The 20,841-nt window shown below is 45.3% G+C and overlaps 1 protein-coding gene across 50 annotated transcripts in view; it reads right to left on the reverse strand.

The window, feature by feature from the left end:
- PPFIBP2 (PPFIB scaffold protein 2) overlaps nucleotides 1–20,841 on the reverse strand; it is a 172,829-nt gene that overhangs the window by 10,236 nt on the left and 141,752 nt on the right. For 21 of the 50 annotated variants that reach the window (XM_089329413.1, XM_089329506.1, XM_089329510.1 and 18 more), the window contains 7 exons: nucleotides 20,543–20,610; nucleotides 18,984–19,041; nucleotides 18,013–18,054; nucleotides 11,899–12,037; nucleotides 10,683–10,715; nucleotides 10,133–10,274; nucleotides 9,376–9,504 (listed from right to left, as the gene is read on the reverse strand). In XM_089329413.1, coding sequence (XP_089185539.1) covers nucleotides 9,376–9,504; nucleotides 10,133–10,274; nucleotides 10,683–10,715; nucleotides 11,899–12,037; nucleotides 18,013–18,054; nucleotides 18,984–19,041; nucleotides 20,543–20,610 — 611 coding nt within the window. Of the gene's footprint in view, nucleotides 1–9,375; nucleotides 9,505–10,132; nucleotides 10,275–10,682; nucleotides 11,480–11,898; nucleotides 12,038–18,012; nucleotides 18,055–18,983; nucleotides 19,042–20,542; nucleotides 20,611–20,841 lie in introns of all 50 variants that reach the window. The other 29 variants (XM_089329420.1, XM_089329471.1, XM_089329473.1 and 26 more) reach the window with 4 other exon arrangements.

Raw genomic sequence — 20,841 nt, forward strand, 5'->3', positions numbered from 1 at the left:
ATGAGTTCTAGGCACCGGTTTGAGATACGGCTGCTTCTCTTCTGATCCAGCTCTCTGCTGTGGCCTGGGAAAGCAGTGGAAGACGGCCCAAGTCCTTCGTCCCCTGCACCCACGTGGGAGACCCAAAAGAAGCTCCTGGCTCCTGGCTTCAGATGGGCGCAGCTCCGGCCGTTGCAGCCAACTGGGGAGTGAACCAGTGGCTCGAAGACCTTTCTCACTATCTCTGCCTCTCCTTCTCTCTCTCTGTAACTCTGAGTTTCAAATAAATAAATAAATCTTTTTTGAAAAATAAGTACTAATAACACTGGACTGTTGAAGCTAGAAAAGGAAGTAAAATAAAAATAATATATAGAGCTCTTACAAAGGTAAAAATAAGACAATTTTTCTTCTGATAGGATTGCCTACCTAGAAAACCTAATAGAGCTCAACAAGGTAGCTAGTAATAAAACACAAACACAGACATGTGCATAGCATTATATCATACAAAAATTTAGGATTTCCTACATACCATCAATGTACAGTTACTCTTGTTAAACACTTTTGGCAATGAAAATTACAAGATGTCTAAGAATTCCCTTAACAAGGAATGTGTGGGCCTTGTGTGACTGTGTGTGGGGTCTGGGGCAGGGGTGTGACAGGAGTAGGGTGATGTGCCAACTACCAAACTCAACTGAGAAACAGAAGAAAAAAAAAAACAACACATGAATAAATGAAGAGCAGATCATGTTCCAGACACGATGACTTGGTATTGAAAGCCAGCCATTCTTAAATACATCAATTTTTCATCTAAAGTGTGACTATAATGGAACACTCAAAATCCCTACAGTCTTTTCTAAGGGAGGGGGGATCGACAAAACTTTATATTTTTTAAGTAAATGGGGATTTACAGAGTAAATGGGGATTTACAGAAGACTAGATATTCAGAAACATCCCTTCCAGAAAGCACAAAGGACGGGTTCCAGGACACTTGACTCTATCCCACCAGATACCAAAACTCACAGGTGTTCAAGTCCCATATATAAGATGGTGTAGCATCTATATGTAACCTACACATTTTCCCGTACACTTTAAATCACCTCGCGGTTACCTGTAATATCTAATACAACTTCCAGGGAAACTGCTGTTATGATGTAATATTTAGGGAATGTTGATAGAAAGTCTTAAAGTGTTCAGTATAGACAACCACCACCACTGTAAGCCTAGCTATATTTTGATGTATGACTGGTTGAATCTGTACATGCAGAACCCACAGATACTTTGGTTTATTAAGCTGGATTAAAAAAAAAAAAAAACTTAAGGCCTGACTGAGCTATTCGTAAAGTGAGGGCATTCGTTAAAAAACAAGGATAACAAGAAGGCACCAGTCTATAACAAATGCTAAAGATGATGTACACCCTCGGGCAGGTGCTAATCATGCATAGCCCAGAGCCCAGGCATTCATGGGTAATAAATAGGTAGTGACCCAGGTTTTATGAGATCTGGAACTTACCGAATGTGGAGTATTCACTTAAAAAAAAAAAAAAGCATAAAACTTTCGTATAAAATTAGGAACCAAACAGAATATTCATTTAGAATGAGAAAACTAATCGTAAAAAAATCACAAATTTAACCAAACAGAAAAATACCACAGAATCCAGAAAAAGTACGTTTATTAATTAATCCCTAGACATGCCCCTACAGAACTATTTTACCTTCATATTTTGAGTACATAATCTTTGATCACTTCTTCACAATTCTATGTCCACAATTCTATACTATTCTCTATGAGAAAAGGTTGATTTGGTTTTTCTTCTAGCATGACTGGTCAATATTTTTATTATGGTAGCCTAAAAAATGTTTCATTTTCACAACTTATGATTGGTATTGTAAAGTGCATTTTTAGAATCACTTAAATTTAGGAAAACCTCTTTTCTATGTAAGTGGTAAAACTACATAGTAGGGGCCAACACTGTGGCGTAGCAGGTAAGGCCGCCGCCTGCAGTGCCAGCATCCCACATGGGTGCAGGACCGAGTCCTGGCTGCTGCACTTCCGATCCAGCTCTCTGCTATGGCCTGGGAAAGCAGTGGAAGATGGCCCAAGTGCCTGGGCCCCTGCACCCGTGTGGGAAATCCAGAAAATCTCCTGGCTCCTGACTTCAGATCAGCACAGCTCCGGCTGTTGCAGCCATCTGGGGAGTGAACCAGCGAATGGAAGATCTCTCTCTCTCTCTCTCTCTCTCTGACTCTGACTCTCTGTGACTCTGCCTTTCAAATAAATAAATAAATCTTTAATTAAAAAAAAAAAAAAACTCCACAGTATTCAGGTTTTCTAGTGCTGTGGCTAATCTTAAACATTCTTTGAATTTAGCATGAACTTTAAGTTCTTTTGGGTGCTGCAAATGAATAAAAATTTCAATCAAGAAATTTCAGCCTTTGTCCAATGTGTTCACATGATTCACTTTGTACGAATAACACTCTGGGAATGTATTAATTACTTCTGATTGAAATTTATCTCTTGTTCTCACTGCTGTTGGCATGATTTGGAATATTTCTGCTTATAATTTCTTTTTTTAAAAGATTTATTTATTTATTTGAAAGGCAGAGTCACAGAGAGGCAGAGGCAGAGGGAGGGAGGGGGAGAGGGGGAGAGGGGGAGAGGGGGAGAGGAGGAGAGGAGGAGAGGAGGAGAGGAGGAGAGGAGGAGAGGAGGAGAGGAGGAGAGGGGAGAGGGGAGAGGGGAGAGGGGGGAGGGGGGAGAGAGAGAGAGAGAGAGAGAGAGAGAGAGAGAGAGAGAGAGAGAGATCTTCCATCTGCTAGTTCACTCCCCAGATGGCTGCAACAGCCGGAGCTATGTTGATCTCAAGCCAGGAGCTTCTTCCAGGTCTCCCACGTGGGTAAAGAGACCTGAGGACCTGGGCCATCCTCCACTGCTTTCCCAGGACATAGCAGAGAGTGGCATTGGAAGTGGAGCAGCTGGGACTTGAACTGGTGCCCATATGGGATGCCAGTGCTGCAGACAGAAGCTTTACCTGCTACCCCACAGTGCCAGCCCTCTATAATTTCTTTCATAATAGGAAAATAATTTCTCAATTTCAATGTTCACCTTATTATTTTTGTTTCACATTCTATTGGGTTTTTATTTCATTTATTTTCTTGTTCCTGGAAGTTGAGAAAACACCAAACATACATATATAAGAGGGGCATTTCAGTTCTAAGGTGAAATAAGTGTTTTTGAGATTTTAATTTGAAAACCTCTGTCTTGTGCAGTCCTGGTCCTCATCTTCAGTAGTTCTCACATTTCCTGTTTGGTGCACCCCTCCTTCTCCTCCTAAGCCTGATGTTGTTCCCAGAGTATCAGATCCAGCTTCTGTACCTCCTCAGTTTCTCTCAACACCAGGGTCTCCCATACCATCAGCCACAGTCATGGTTAAACATGCTAAAAAATCATTTAGTGATGACAGGGAAGGTATCTTTCACATATAGTCAAACCCGTGTTTTATTGACATGTTCCAAACTGCAACTAAAATTACCTGAGATTTAGCAGATACGCCATTCCATTGGTAAGGGAAGAGCACATGGCACAATTATAACTGTATTTACTTCATTAGCCAATCCTGGCAGGAGAGAACTTCAAACCAAATCCCCTGCTTAAAATTTTGTAGATCTCATGACTGGAAAGAATTTCCACACACTAGCGTCTGGATTTCTACATTCCACATATATATATATATATTTTTTTTTTCTTTTCTTCCTGCTACTGGTATGTAGTGCTGGAAGACACATTCATACTGGGACATGACCTCTGGTGGTACATCAGTGCTGGGAAATCAGAACAATGGGAAATAGGAATAATCCTGGAAATGCTTTGTATGCTAGGACAGCTAGTTGACTAAGCCTAATAAAATAAACATGCCATGATTGCAAACCACATATACACATCACACTGAACCCAAACTAAATGGATCCCCACCTAACTTTCCCTCGGGCAGTTCCCCAAAACCCCCATGTCTACTCCAACATCATCTAACAGAAGGAAAATTACAGATCAAGAGAAAGTTGAAGTAAAAAGAGCCAGCAGTCTTTAAAACAGGTTTGTTTAAAGTATCTTATTTATGTGAAATTTTCAAAACACCTGGCCCTGTCAGTATACAGACTGGACTTTCTCTGGACCTCATACAAGTAAGGTCCTGGAAGCTTAACCTTCCTTATAGTCCTACGAAGCTATTCTGCCCATGAATGTGAGGAAAAGGCAATAAAAACAGGCCTGAGGAGAGGAGGCGTCTGACTAGAGACCTGTCAGGAAGGGCAATCCACTCCGAACAGCTCAGAAAACCCTTCCAGACAGAGGTGAGATCTAGCCATGTGGCTCTAGAACCTGCTGGCTTCAATATTACACTCCACTGAATTTTCCTTGAAAAAAGAAATTAAAAAAAAAAAAAAGAACGCCTGTATTACACTCACATAATAAAATCTGTCCCCAAATAGATTAAGCACAGTTTTTACAAAACATGGAAAAAGTTGAAAATGATCAAAGAAATCACAAAGGAAAAGTTGATGACTCTCATTATACATGAACACAAAAAGTCCATATATCAAAGTAACTCAAACAGAAGTAAAACTCTGCCATAAACTTAAAAATATTATGTCAAAACTGATGAACTAGGGGCCGGCACTGTGGTGCAGCAGGGCACTGGTTCAAGTCCCGGCTGTTCCACTTGCGATCCAGCTCTCTGCTATGGCCTGGGAAAGCAGTAGAAGATGGCCCAAGTGCTTGGGCCTCTGCACCAGCATAGGAGACCCGGAATAAGCTCCTGGCTCCTGGCTTCAGATTGGTGCAGCTCGGGCCACTGCGGCCATCTAGGGAGTGAACCAAAAGATGGAAGATCTCTCTCTCTCTCTGCCTCTGCCTCTCTGTGACTCTGCCTTTCAAGTAAATAAATAAATCTTTTTTTAAAAAAAACTGATCAACTATGACTTAATGTCTTGGTCTGTAGAGAAGAGCTATTTATGAGAAAGATATTAATAATTAAATAAAATGAGCAAAATATATAGATAACTCACAAAAGAAGAACTCAAATGACAAACATGAAAACTAAATTAGCAATATAAGTGTAATTTTGTAGAGGTCTGTAGAAGTTGAGAAACGTGAATAAAGAAGAGTTTAAATACTAAATGCTGACAAGGATGTGGTTGCTCAGGTACTCTAGACTGACTGGAATGGAAATCAGTAAAACTTTACCTGTGGCAAAAGACAATAAAATTTTCCTTCCATAATCTGAAGGAATCCCTATAAAATGTTATTATCAAATATTTCCTATTTTTTCAAAATTGCTTCATTGAAAAAAAAAAGAATTGCAGCTGGAGGCTTTCAGTGACAAAGGACTTTTCTAAAGAATATTAGTGACATTTTCAGAAGGTTATATACCTAGATAGTAAACACATAATTCCATCAAATTTCTCTTACAAGTAATAAGGCCTTTCTTTTCCACCAGCAAACTCATTTTTGTTAGCACAAGCACACTTAAGAGAAATACAACAATCTCATTAAGACTTCTTCATTGGCATTCTCTTTATCATCTGTTGTTATGGTTAACAAAGCACAAAGACATGCAAACAAAGCAGCCCTGTGGCTGGAACCGCAGTTTTTCCTTTTGGTAAGAGAAAGCTCCTGACATTGGTTACCCCAATCCCAGAGTGCAAATGGACTCCCTATCCACATAGTTAACCCTAGGACAAAGGCCCAAGGGGGCTAGGAAAATTCTTCTACCCAGACCCAGGATTCCCTTCTGGAATCAGTATGTAAAGAAATAGCCAGAAGTAAAACAAAGACAAATCATTCAAGCTTCCTGGAACTTAATTTCTTTTTTCTTTTTTTTTCTTTTTTTTTTTGACAGGCAGAGTTAGAGAGAGAAAGACAGAGAGAAAGGTCTTCCTTTCCGTTGATTCACCCCCCATATGGCTGCTACAGCTGGCACGCTTCGCCGATCCAAAGCCAGGAGCCAGGTGCTTCTCCTGGTCTCCCATGGGGTGCAGTGCCCAAGCACTTGGGCCATCCTCCACTGCACTCCCGGGCCACAGCAGAGAGCTGCACTGGAAGAGGAGCAACTGGGAAAGAAACCAGCGCCCCAACCAGGACTAGAACCCGGGGTGCCGGCGCTGCAGGCAGAAGATTAGCCTAGTGAGCCACGGCGCCGGCCCTGGAACTTATTTTCTTCCAACTCAGAAAAATCAAACACTGATATCTAAATTTAAAAATTACAAATTAAAACATCTGATTATGGAATATATATATGCATATAAAATTGTGGAAAATATATAAGCTTTCTATAGTTTACTTTTTTTTTTCCCCAATGCTTGCTTGTAACGTTTATTAACAACTGTTTTGTCCCAACACACAAAACAGTGCTTGAACCACAAAAAAAGTGTTCAAAGGAGACAGTTAAGAAAAACATGTCTTCCGCCAAGCCTATTTATGGTTCACTTTCTATTGGCTCTGAATGGGTCTCTGACTTCTCAGACAATGTCCTACATTCTCTGGGCTCTGACACATCCGCTGTGCATTTCCATATGTGATTACATGTGGGGAGCAGGGTCCGTCTCCCGCAACATGGCGGGGCGCCCGGGAGACAAATAAGTACTGAGACTGTGGACTGAAACTAACTCTAAGCATCTGATCTCCCACTATATGGCGCTGAGAGGGAGTAAACAAATCTTACACAGCTGCTGCGTCAATTAGCTGATTCCTGATCCAACCTCTGATTGGAGGAGAACAGCGTGCTCAGCACGCGGGTAGCAGAGCACGGATTGGTGGGAGAGGACTATAAAAGGGGGAGAGAGACAACATGCGGGGCCCCCTGAGAGAGTCGGTCGGAGAGCTCATTGGTGCCGCTCCTCTGCGAAAGCGGGGGGAGCGGCAGCAAATCCGGGAAGGACCGGGGAAAGAAAACAGCGTCCGGTGTCATTCCTCCGCGAGTGGGGGAGCGACAATTACAGACATAACCACTGCCATCCTTGAGGCTGGTGAAGCCTGTGCAGAAGGGGAATTTATTCTCACCTTTCTTTTCAAGGCACCCGGAGTATGACAGGTCTAGGAATACCCAGCACATCATCATTGGATCTGGTAAGGTCGTAGGTCTCATACAATGGGAGGACCTGGTAGAGCGTGGAAACCTGAAGATGGCGAGCCAGGGTTGTCAAGTATCACACCCACGTGCGAAATAAGCCGAGGCTCCTTTCCAGTATTTTCCTTCCCAGAAATATTCCTTTCCTTTTGCTGGAACCTAGATTGCACTGTTTCTGAAAACTAATATTTCAGGTGTGTGTACCTTATCTGTACTGTGTACTGGTGGATGGCAATCTTCAAGGGACTAACTTAAGAATTAAACCCTATTTTTCACCTTTCGGTTATATTTAAAATGCCACAATCCAATCCGCAGAAGGCCCTCTGAAGAACTGGTCCTAGCTGAGCCACTCAAAGGCTAGAAACTACTCTGCTGCAGATGATGGTTAATAGGGTCTGCCAGCTGGGAGGAGAGGATATGTAAAACAGTTTCCCAGAAACACTCTTTCTCCAAGCAGGGAGGGAAAGAAAGAGAGGTCAGGGCAGTAAGTTGAAAGTATTCACCGGGGACACCTCTGGACAAGCTAAATGTTTTTTTTGTCAGTGCATGATGGGAACAGTTGTGTGGAACTTAAACCATTTTGATTCCAGAACCACGCATCCTTTCGCAGTCCCTTTTAGGTAACACCCTTCAGTAAAGTCAGGCACAGTTGGGTGATGAGGCACGAGGGCCCTTTGTAGGAGTCTGTGTGGAAGGAAGGCGCTGGCCTGAAGGCCCCAAATTTATCAATTTTAATTTCAGAGGCAGAGACAGAGAGAGAACGTGAGTTCCTATCCACTGGTTCTCTCTCCAGATGCCTGAAGTGGCTGGGGCCGGGCAAGGCCAAAGCCAGGAATTCAGTCCAGATTGTCCATGTTTTTGCCAGAAACTCAATTACTTAGCTGAAACTGCCTCCCAGGGTTTGCATGAGCAGGAGCCAGAACTTAGAATGCAACCAATGTAGTCCATGTGGGATGTGGGTACTTAACCAATGTCTTAACCGCTGGGCTAAACAACCAGCCCAGAAAGCGTATTTTTTTTTAATCTTTTTTTTTTTTTTTTTTGAAAGGCAGAGTTAGACAGTGAGAGAGAGAGACAGAGAGAAAGGTCTTCCTTCTGTTGGTTCACCCCGCAATGGCCGCTACAGCCAGCGTGCTGTGGCTGGCACACCACGCCGATCCAAAGCCAGGAGTCAGGTGCTTCTCCTGGTCTCCCATGTGGGTGCAGGGCCCAAGCACTTGGGCCATCCTCCACTGTACTCCCGGGCCACAGCAGAGAGCTGGACTGGAAGAGGGGCAACCAGGACAGAATCCCGTGCCCCAACCAGGACTAGAACCGGTGTGCCGGCGCCGCAAGGCGGAGGATTAGCCTAGTGAGCGCCGGCTAAGAAAGTGAATTTTTAACAGCTGCACCAGAACTTCTGAATCCAGTGTGCAAAGGCACTGCTGAGGATGAGTTACGGGTGTGCAGAGCTACTGCTGGCGTTCAGAAAACGATACCTGAAAAGACTGGCACTGTGACCCAATGACAGGCTTCAGAACCAACCTCAGAATCAAGATTTCTCTGACCTTCCCTTGTTTACCTTCCTCCCAGCACAGGGAGAGGCTTTCTGTGAAATTCCTTATCTGTCTGAAGTCTGAGCCCAAAAGGAAGAAAACAATTCCCTCTGGTCCCTTGCCTGAGCTTTTCATCAACTAAACGTATCACCGAAGTCTGTCAACACACCTGGCAATACCTTCCCCACACATTATTGTTCTCTACTTTCATCCTATAATTTACAAACACTGTCTATTCTGTGGGCCATTGTATGTTCTCCAAACCCTTCAAAACCATTTCCTGCCCCCATGACATTCTCTGTTCTCCCGTGCCTACAGAGAAAGTGGTACACAAACATCTGGATAATGAGCCTAACCCAGTGGCTACCTACACTCCTGCAATTTTCCCCAGAGCATATTAATAAAGTTGTATGCCTTTTCTCCTATTTGATCATTGTCAGTTTATTCCAGCGAACCTTCAGAGGGTGCAGGGGAAGTCTGCTCTGTGCCTACAGGTATTGAGGTGCTCAGGGAGGCCCAAGGGCTCAGAAATCTCCAACTGTATGATGCCTCTTGCCTTCACCTCTGTGTATCATGAGCATGAGCAATGCCTACATGTGTCAAGTGGGCAAGTTGAGCAGTTCTGCACTAAGGGCTTCTGCCTTCCATCTCTGGAGATAGACATCCAGACCTCCTTCCTTACTCCACTTTGGCCAGGATTTCATAACATCTCCTTGTAGATGGACTGGAGGGGGCCTTACCTTTTCTGTCCCTTGGAGTCTCTGGTCCTAGAGAGCCTTGGCCCTGCAGTTGCCCGGAGTCCACCTCGCCGAAACTCTGCCATCCCTGGTGCATCAGTGTTGAAATTTCCTGACTGAGTTCTTCGGATTCTGAGTGGAGAGAAATCCACAGAGACTGTGAGGGAATGGATGCAGGGCACCCCTTCCTGCGAAGGGCTTTGAGGGCCAGACTTTGGGCCCCAGGTGCCCACTGCCTCCCTAGAGGTCAAGGATCACAACCTCTAACAGTTCTTCCATCAGACTCAAGCCTCAATTCTAATCCTGCCTCTGACAGGTAGGCACTCCCATGAGGGCCAAAATCAAAGTCTGTACCTGGTAAGAGGCCCTACTTTCTGCCTCATTTCACAGACTAGATCGGTTGGTCCAGCAAGTAGTCAGTTTTCTGTATTCAAAGATTTCTTAATCACAGATTGACCCTTAAGAAGGAAGAATCCAGACTCATCCTCAAGTCCATGTAAGGTAAGCAAGAATGTGCTTAGAGTATGTGGGATGAGTTCATTCCTATAATAAATAATATGTAAGACAACTGGTTATATTTAGTGGGTATCTTTCATACTTGTTGACCCTGAACAATAACTCAAAATATTCTCTTTAAACATGACTGCTCTGTTTTTACTGTTGTTTCTATGTCTGGTGGACTAGGGGCTTACAAAGACTCTTTACCCAGTCAAGAAAATTAATTCCAGACATATAATTAAGATCATCACCACCAACTTACTTTCCCCAGAATTTCTTGATGCCTTTGGGGCTCCGTTTGCCATCTGGTGTCAGGGGAGACTGGGGTCCTGACTCAGTGCCCGATGATGTGGATGAGAGGTCATTGGCCATGGCAGTGTCATCCCAACCACTTTCTGTGTCTCCTGAGGTTGAAAGGATGCAATGATATGTGAATGAGAGTAATGGACATGGCCTTAGGGACCCTTCTCCCCCAGGCCTGGGCCATCCTTCAGTGGGAGTCCAGAAGAATCTGCCCAGTTCTGCCTTCAGGGCACAATTTCACACCAAGATCCCACAGACCACCAGGGACTCAGGCACACTTCAGGTTTTCTCTCTGAGGAGTTAGTGAGCTCAATATTTCAAAACTGGGTCAGCTGATGTCTTCAAATTCTAAGGGCTTGGAATCCAAGTACTTGTGGATGATTCCAACAAGGAGCTCACTTTCTTTTCTCAGAGAGAGATGCAGGAATGCAGGCGGGAGGGGACCAAGTGTTAGGGTAGGGAAACAAAGGCATTCTCACTCTCCACCTCACCTGGTACAGGTACAGTACCTAATACGGGGGCACTGGCACTCCTGCCACGATCTCCAGCCAACCAAGAAGCAGAGAAGCCACATGAAGGAACAAGAGAGGCCAAAGTCCAGCCCAACAGTTATGGGGGAAGCAAAGAAATAAACAAAAGAGAATCATCGAGCAAGAGAGAACAACTCAAACAGAAAGGAAAATAATCCCACGAAGAAGGATGCGTAAGTGGTCACTGAGCTTGGCCCAAAGGGTCAAGTGTACTGAGAGGAGGCCTCATGTGAGGGGACCAAAAGCTCTTGGTGTTACTTTGTGGCAGGCTGAGGTGTCCACATACAGGGAGAGAGAGAGGAAAAAGATGAACCCACTTGGCTATACGCACTTCTTATGTGGGTGCCAGGGTTCACTCAGCTCAGACTAGAATGAGACAAAGCTGTGAGTCCAGTCCAAGTGTCACTGGTCACACTCATTCAATAGTTTATCTGGAGCTTTTGTAGCCAAAGGCAGACTTGGCCTTTATGAAGTTCCTGGGCTGGCCCAGGGAACAGCTTAGGCTGAGGAGTCAGGGGAAGGAGAACTCTTCTCAGACCAGAACATTCTCTTTTGAGCCCTGCTGAATTTGCTGCTGCTGCTGCTGCTGTTGGGGGAAAGACAATCTATTCTGAAAACGATGAAAAGCTGTAAAGACCTCTGTGGTTTCAGGTCCCCATCACCAAAAGGATACCTGTGGCCTTACATCCTTGCTCACTGGCCACTGACGCCTTTTGCCTAAGGAAATGCTCTCACTTGGAAGAGCGCATACTATCATCCTACTGGGAATAGGGAGGCTGTAGAGAAGACAGAGACAGAAGAGAGAGATCAGAACAACAGAGGGAGGAGGAGACACGGGAAGGGCGGAAAGGGGTGTTCTAAGAGGGAGGGAAAAGAGGAACCCTGGGAAAGGCAGGCAGGGGTTCAAGAGAGGTAGAACAGAAGATGGGAATTAGAGTGGAGTAACCGCAGCTGGAAACAGGATACGGTCACAGCTTGGTTTTCTGGGACGCTGAAGTGTTTACCTTAGAAAATAGCTTTCCCAGATACACAGCCTCTAGAAGTAGGACCACCCTGAAGTCTAACTTGTCCCAGCTCCCACCCTCTTTGTTCTCCAGCTGTGGGCCGTGGCAGTAGGTACTAGGATTTCACACAATGATTGGAAATATCAAGGCTGCTGCTCCAGAGGCCACCGGCCCAGGGGCTGGACACTCACTCAGCCGCGGCAGGCTGCTCCCTGCAGCGTCAGGCTGGGAAGCGGTGGAAATAGATTTGGTAGCGTCTCCATTGGGTGTGGCTCCTGAAAGCTTCCCAGGTAACGTTGGGTATTTGTGGTCTGCCTGAAGTGGGCTGTCCTGGTGGGAGAGGAGAGACAGAGAGAGAGTGAGAGTTGGCTGCATTAATCCTCAGTCTCAGACTGAAACCCAGTTAGGAAATCTTTGGATACACGAGCCATTTGCACTTAGGTTGATTCACAGATCTTTCAAAGATCATTTAGGGCAGGCGAGGGGACCAGAGTTCTGAGAAATGAAGAGAGTTGCCCCAAGGCCACAGACTGAGACAGGGACAGAGTTAAGCCCAAATCCAGGGCTGACTACACTTGCCTCTAAGCAGGAAGTAGAGGTGTCTTGCAAAGCGGTACAAGAAAAAGTTCACAGAAAATGTATATTATTAAAAAAGCCATGGATGAGTTTTAAACAAAAATGTTTGCACCAAATAAACACACCTTAATTCCATTTTCCACAAACTTTTTTGAAGCACCCTTACCTATATGTGTATATACACACATGCACAATACCATCAGAGAAGACTAGGTCAGTCTGGTCTGAGTTTCCCTGCTCTCCAGACTGGTATTTCAGGCCAGGGCAGCTTTCTGCAGGGGTTGGCCAAAGGCATAAATTGTATGGCCCTCATCTAAACAAAGGCTACGCTACATCACAAGGATTAGAGTGTACATTTGAAGCAGCAGAGACAATGTCTGTATTGTGTTAACAGTTTTTCTAGAAAACATAATGTTAAAGCAAACCAAGAAAGCACGTACTTGGGAGAGATAACAACAGGAAGTGGGTTACAGAGCTGCATGCCAGGGCCAGTGCTGTGGTATAACAGGTAAAGCCACCGTCTGCAGCACCAGCATCTCATATGGATATGGATTCCAGTTCTGGCTGTTCTACTTCTGATCCAGCTCCCTGTTAATGTGCTTGGGAAAGCAGCAGAAGATAGCCCAAGCACTTGGGCCTCTGCACCCACATGGGAGACCTAGAAGAAGCTCCCGGCTTTGGACTGGCCCAGTTCCAGCCATTGTGGCCATTTGGGGAATGAACCAGTAGATGGTGAACCTCTGTGTCTCTCCCTCCCTGTCTCTCTCTAACTCTGCCTTTCAAATGAACAAATAAATCTTTTTTTAAAAAGATTTTATTTATTTATTTGAGAGGTAGAGTTACAGTCAGACAGAGGGAGACAGAGAGAAAGGTTTTCATCTGCCGGTTTGCTCTCCAAATGGCCACAATGGATGGAGGTAGGCCGATCCAAAACCAGGAGCATGGAGCTTCTTCCGGGTCTCCTACGCAGGTACAAGGGCCCAAGCACTTGGGCCATCTTCTACTGGTTTCCCAGGCCATAGCAGAGAGATGGATTGGAAGAAGAGCAGCCAGGACTAGAAGTGGCAGAAATGTAGGATGCTGGCGTGCTACAGCACTGGCCCCTAAATAAATAAATCTTATTAAAAAAAAAAAAAAAGCTACTTTCTAATGAGAATTCCCTAAGGAACTTAGGATAATCATCTGCATGAGATACAGTTTTAATGCTATAGACCCTTTACTTGGACCTTGGCCATGAAAAGGGTCCTAAATGAACAAGCTGATTGGTAAAAGCAGCATTTAATCGGTCAAGAAGCATATAATGGTCCCTAAATTTGCAAACCTGAGGGGAAAACATTGTGAGAATGAGAATAAAAGAAAAGAGAATTTGAAGCAGTTTCACCAGAAAAGCAGTAAGAAGACATATTTCGAAACTGGCAAGTCAGAACATGAATGGAAGACTTGCCATGACTGAGACAGGTTTTGAAATTTCACTTAGCTAAGGATTAAATGTCTAAAACACTTCTGAATTCAGCTTAGCTTATAAATGAAAGTCTTAGAAACCAAAATTCAGTTCATTCATTGAATATTAAACATAACCCCATACAAATAATTTCATAAAGGAGAGATATGAGGAGAGATGAAATTACTAAATAATTCCAAAAGAACTGACCAGTGACATAGAAGTAATTAGAATTTTAAAGGATGAAGACTCTGAGATTTTCAAGTTCATGATGACCCAAGAGGTAGATTTTGGACATGATCAAACATATGGTCAATTGGCCGGCGCCGCGGCTCACTAGGCTAATCCTCCACTGGCGGCGCTGGTACTCCGGGTTCTAGTCCCAGCTGGGGCTCCAGTTCTGTTCCGGTTGCTCCTCTTCCAGTCCAGCTCTCTGCTGTAGCCCGGGAAAGCAGTGGAAGATGGCCCAAGTGCTTGGGCCCTGCACCCACATGGGAGACCAGGAGGAAGCACCTGGCTCCTGGCTTCGGGCCGGCGCAGTGCGCTGGCCGTAGCAGCCATTTGGGGGTGAACCAACAGAAAAAGGAAGACCTTTCTCTCTGTCTCTCTCTTTCTCACTGTCTAACTCTGCCTGTCAAAAACAAAAACAAAAACATATGGTCAAAACCAATATTTCCAGATGCTAAGCCCTGCACTGGATGCTCATATTTACCTGGGGCACTTGCAGAACCAACATCAATTTCAGTTTCCTCCCCAGTCCCACGATCAGTCTCTCTGGATGCACAGCCCAGAAGTCTGAAGTCTGATTTTTTTTTTTTCAGTTGTATGATTTATTCAATCATTCATTTGAAAGTCAGAGAGAGAGAGAACGATAGGAATGAAATAACTTATATTTGCTGGTTCACTCCCCAAAGGCCCATAACAGCCAGGGCTGGGCCAGGCCCAAGCCAGGAGCCCAGAACTCCATCTGAGTTTACCATGTGGGTGGTGAGGATCCAAGTACTTGAGCCATCATCTGCTGCCTTTCCAGGGACATTGGAAGGAAGCTGGATGAAAAGTGGGAAGCCAGAACTGCAATCAGCACTCTGTGATTTGGGACGTAGAACCCTAAGCGGTGGCTTAAACCTACTGTGCCACAATGCGCATCTACAGGAATCTGTATTTTTAACAAGCATCCTAGGTTATTATGACATACAGGCAGATGTTGGAAACACTGGCCATGGGAAGATCTTGTTCAAAAAGTTTAGAGAATGAAAGTTCTCCAAGTTCTGTATTACACAGGAGATGCAGGAGGGAGAAGGGTTCTCATGAACACATTTCTGGTTGTGTCATCACACAGCTCTCCCAACACAGAGCAAGACAGTCAAAAAACCTGGTGTAGGCCACCTGGGGAGCTCCCACGGGAGCTGAGATGCAAAGAGAATACGCACCTAACACGGGATGGGGTTCAGACCTGCTCAGTGAAAGGAAACAAGGGTATCCGAAAGGCCTCTCTGAGCTCCGTTTAGGCCAAGAGGGGGAAAAAAAAAGCTGGGAAGAACTCACTCACTGCTGGAGAAAGTAGTATATTGTCAAGCATGACATGGAGGAAACCAGAGTGCTCAAACACAGTCTTGTCTCTCCTGTAACTCTGGCTATGGGGAACAGATATGGCAGCCATGGGAGCAGCGCACACCTGATTATCCAGCTGCTGTAAACTAGAAGAGAGCAGCCTGCCAGAGTGGAACAAGACCAGGCTTAGAGTCAGACATGGGTAAGGCTCTGTAGGCTCTCAGAACCTCTGCTTTATCATTTCTGAACAGGGAACAACAATCTCTGCCCCAGGACTGCCATGAAATAACCTATTCACAGAGCCTGATGCATAGTGGGCTGTGTGTGAACAGAATCACAGAAAATATCAGTCTTGGGTCCTAGAGTTACAGCAATATGGAGGAGCAGTGCCTAGATCAAGGAAAGTACAAGTTAGACTACATCTTGACGATCACACTCAAGTCTGGCCCAGAGTACAACCTAAAGAATGCACTGAGAAGCTGGTGCTGATCCTGAGCTGACCAAATCAGCGCTCTGAAGACTGTGACCCATACACATAAGGGGATGTGCAGACCAGAGAACAGAGCACTCAAAGGGAGCTCAAGGGAATTAAAGTGCAGAGCAGTCAGGACTAGGGGAGACAGACTGACTCCAAAGGCTCCACAGAGAGAGCCAGGATCAGTGGATACACACTCTAGGGAGCACAGGGGACATGTCTAATAGAACTGGAAAAGAATCCAAGGGTGTCCTACAGGCTCTGGGTCACAGAAGGCAAAGGTCAGACCTCAAGGTGAGGGGATGCGGCAGATAGATTCTTGTATCTGTGGGACAGTTCTGGGGAGCACGGTGGTATATGTGCATGTGAGTAGAGGAGTGGCCACATTCAAGGAGTTGAGGTTGCACGAGATTGTGATTATAGTCAAAGCCATAAAAAAAATCAGTCTTTTAACCTGAAGTTTTTTTCTTCATACACAGAACCACATCACTGTATTCTTTGGTAATCAAATCAACATCTTAAGCTCGAGCCTGTGAGCTGGCTGTGCTTGCAAAGAAGCAGGAGTCACTTACAGATGAACTTTAGAAACAATATGCATCGGACAGGGTGGGGGGACTGCTGGGTGAAGGATGGAACAGAGCAGCCTCCACAGGAAGCTGAACTTTCAGTTCACCAGGGGACCTTTCAGTTTAACTTCAGGCTCAAGGGAATGTGTGTTCAGAGCACCTGGACAGGAAGGCAGACAGAGGACTTTTGCTCTATAATCCAGATAGCTTAATGAATAGCTGCTCCAATGAAACACCGACTACCATGAATATGGAAGTGCAGAGAAGCCTCTTCTATAGGTGTGGAGTACAAGAAAGACTTTCCTCTTAAACAGAGTTGCACAGGCAGAGATGCTCCATTCTATCATATTAATATGAAATCAAAAAATGGCCCTTGGGCAAGGCCAGCGCTGTGGCTCATTTGGCTAATCCTCCACCTGCGGCACCGGAACCCCGGGTTCTAGTCCTGGTTGGGGCACTGGATTCTATCTTGGTTGCTCCTCCTCCAGTCCAGCTCTGATGTGGCCCGGGAAGGCAGCAGAGGATGGCCCAAGTGCTTCGGCCCTGCACCCACATGGGAGACCAGGAGGAAGCACCTGGCTCCTGGCTTCGGATCAGCACAGCGCGCCGGCCATAGCAGCCATTTGGGGGGTGAACCAATGGAAGGAAGACCTTTCTCTCGGTCTCTCTCTAACTCTGCCTGTCAAAAAAAAAAAAAAAAAAAAAAAAGACTCTCGGGCAAATGTCCAACTGCTGTGAGACCCTATGTCTCACATGGGTGGCAGAGGACACAGAAGGGACATGTCATTGGCCTCATAATACATTTCCCGTAAAATGCTACCAATTGTGTTTGGGTGTGACTGAAATTCTGCTAATTATATAAGACAGTTCATCATGAGCTCGACATTTGTACAAGAACCTGGAAACTTAGTCCACTTCCACAACAGGCTTCCTGGGAGAAAATCAGTTCTAATGGAATTTTTTTTTTTTTTTTTTTTGGACTGGCAGAGTTAGACAGAGAGAGAGACAGAGAGAAAGGTCTTCCTTCCATTGGTTCACCCCCCAAATGGTTGCTACAGCCGGCGCACTGCGCCAACCCAAAGCCAGGAGCCAGGTGCTTCCTCCTGGTCTCCCATGTGGGTGCAGGGTCCAAGCACTTGGGCATCCTCCACTGCCTTCCCGGGCCACAGCAGAGAGCTGGAGTGGAAGAGGAGCAACCGGGACTAGAAGCCGGGGTATTGGCGCCGCAGGCCGAGGATTAGCCAAGTGAGCCATGGCGCCGGCCTCTAATGGAATTTTTTACAACATGACTTGTTCATTAGAGGGAGACTGAGTGTACTCTGTGTTTTGTAAGCATGACACATCAGTGCAAAAAGGACGAGCGCTGTCACAACCCTCTAATTTTGTGTTGAGGTCATAACATCCTCCTTTCCAGTAATTAAATGTAGACTGCTTTGTTAAAGATTAATTTTTCTGCACTTACAAAATGGAGGTGATAATAATAAATCCTATCCTACATATAATGGTGATAAAAGCACATTATACAGCTGGGTGACATAAAAATAAAATGAGGAATAAGGTTGTATGTTTCCTCTTGCCTTCTTAGTACTTGTGATTAACATATTCTAAAGTTACAAAAGTTGCATCTTGCTAAATTAAAACACTCTAGAAAACAATACAACCATAAATAAGTGATGGGGACATGAATTTAATGTACCTTGGATCCTGCCACCAGGGAGAGTTGGTTCCCATCGACACTCTATGGAGTGATAAGAAATGGTTTCAGTGATGTGGAGATAAAGAAACCTGTGTTAGTCACAAACAACACTACCCAGGACCACCAGCCTGCTTCAAACCTCATCTTCATGTCAGAAAATCCCCATTCATGGGAAGAAACACAAGTCCTTTTCCAATCCCAGGGACAGATGTCCTGGGCAGTTGCCAGCAACGTGACCAGGGGGAGCAAGAGGCACATGATCATGGGAACAAAGACACTGAATGAGTCTGTGGCTCCTGACTCGAGCTTATGTAGTTCTGGCTGGCATGCTGCTGGAGACCAGGGGAGGGTAGGCAGCATGGGATCACTGAAGGATTTCTATCAGGGCAGGATTCCGTAGTGTCTCATGACTAAGCTCAACAGCCTTTGACCCTTCCTTTCTGCATGGAGTCCACCCACATGATCAAGGGCTACCCTCATATAAGAAGCCACAGAGCCCTTCTGTCTCTCCAGACTCTTAAAACAACTCCCAGTCCAATATTATAAACTAATCCAGACCTTAATCCTGGGGTCATTTCCTTTACCCACATTACTTCCTCATTCCAAACCTCTGCAATGCCTCCAAGGGCCCTGGAGAAGTAGGATAAGTATTTAAGATCTCTTTGGGTGTGATCTGATGCATGGCTCTTTGTCTCCTGATCCCCACCATTTCCTAAAACCTGCCTGTATCCCTGCACTTCCCCATGCCTTGGCCTATCTTAACTTCTCTCATGAACTCCAGGCAGCCATGCCTCTACAACGTCTTGAGCCAGAGCTGCCTGGTTTTTTCAAAAATGTTCATGTGAGTGCTGTCTCCCCAGAAACCTTATACAAGCCTCACAAAGTAGGGACCAAAATCTTATCTGCATCAACATTGTGCTGGGCCTAAAGAAGTCAGTCAGTCATCCTAACAGATAGATATATGAGCTGACCTTATCCACAGATTCACTTCTCAAGTCTTCTAGGCTACAGGACAGTTTTCTCTGAGCCCTGGAGAAACCCAAAAGAAAATAAAGAAATAGTTACTAGAGAAGGAGGTACATGGGATCATTCACATTGATGACATTTCAAATGCTTAACCAATAGTTTTTCTTAGGTTTAGGGACAAGGTCAGGAAAAACATCACCCTCTCACAACAGCCATTCTGTGTAAGATGAGACCACTCTGACAATGTATTGGTGAGGCCATGTGGACATCACTTAAATATCAATAACATGTCCTTGGCATTGCTCAGAAAGCTAAGTATACTTAATTCTGTTGCATAATGGGTGGTGACTATTAAATAGTTATAAAAAAGACTATCTCTTCAGAGTTTTTTTAAAAAAAAAAAAAAGGAAAAGCAATGATACTGGCTTGTGTGTGTCTAAGAACTATCCAGGGAAAATGGAGCTTAGAATGGAGATGAGCATATAAGTCAACCATAGCTCCAAAGCAGCACTTGCTAGGATCCTCCAACCCTCTGCTCTGGCTCTGCACGCCCACGGGAATTCTGCTTACATGGGCGTCATTTTGCAGAGAAGGATGCCAAATTGGGGCGGGGGGGGTGTGCAGAGAAGGGGCAAGGGTCACCTTGTAACAAGTCTCCTTGGCCATCATAGTTCTCAGTTTATGTGAACTTCTGTTCATAAATCAGTCTCATGGGTCGGGTCAGCGTGAGTCCCTCAGTGTTGACTTCCCCTGAGTGAACTCATAAACCAAATTTCTTATTGTGCAAAACTAATGACTGGCCAGTCACCCTCTGCCATTGCCATTGTTCTCTGAGGAACAACCACTCTCAGGGAAACGGGCTCTACGAGTCAGCACCATTTTGATGAGACTTCTGTCATGCCTGTGGCCATCTTCCCCAGACACCTTGGCTGAGAGAGCCTATTGGTGGTGGTGAAATCTCCATAGCTTCCTGACATAGGTCACAACTTGGAAACACATTTCAAGGAGGTGACATACTAACTGGAAATGGGTTCAGTTAGAGGGAACCAGATAGGTTGCAGTGAAGTGATCCCATAAGCCCGTCCATTAAGTTCAGTGCTTTGTGCAGCATCCCCAAAGCAACTGGACTCACTTCTCTGGGAGGAGACTTGATCCTCCCTAGAAAGCCTGGGTGGTCAAATGTCTAGATTTACTCTGGGAGTGGGAAGGACAGTGCCAAGGGACTGATGGAAAATACAGACACATATCACAGGATGCTCTCAGCTCCAGAGAGCCACTCAGGGGCGGGTTGCGGGGAGGCATGAATGAGTTTGCAAGCCTCCAGTCCTTTGAGGCTCCAACCCCTTTCCCTGGCCAGTTTTTTCTCAGTGACAATGCTCCAGACCTTCATCCTGTGGGAAGGGAAGTACCTGTGCAGCCAGGAGAGAGACCTGGTTGGTGACTATGAAAGGGCAGGCGGGGACAGGGTGCCTGTGCTAATCCTGCGTGGCCAATATCTACTTCAGGAGTCCCCAGAAGGAGCCTAAGAACACAGAGGCTCCAGAGAAATGCCCAGACCTCCTACCTGGTTTCCAGTGATTTCTGTGGAAGCGGAGGAGGCCCCACTGCAGGGGAGCTACATCTTGGAGGTATCTGCACCAGAAACAGAAATGTCACCATGGAGTAAAGTTACTGTTTGGGAAGTATCTATCACCCTTTCCCCTTCTTTGGAAAATTCCTTTGGGGAGCCACATTCTGTCCCAGGGTGGATACATCAATATTGGCACTTGGATCTTTCAAGATGCCAAGGGGTAGGCATATCATTCCAGCTAATTCCGCTTCTTCCTGGGCCCCAAACCTTAGACAAGGTTCATATCCTAGCAA

Source organism: Oryctolagus cuniculus, chromosome 1 (genome assembly GCF_051225735.1).
Source record: "Oryctolagus cuniculus isolate XC-2025 breed Fujian yellow rabbit chromosome 1, ASM5122573v1, whole genome shotgun sequence".
Lineage (NCBI taxonomy): Eukaryota > Metazoa > Chordata > Mammalia > Lagomorpha > Leporidae > Oryctolagus > Oryctolagus cuniculus.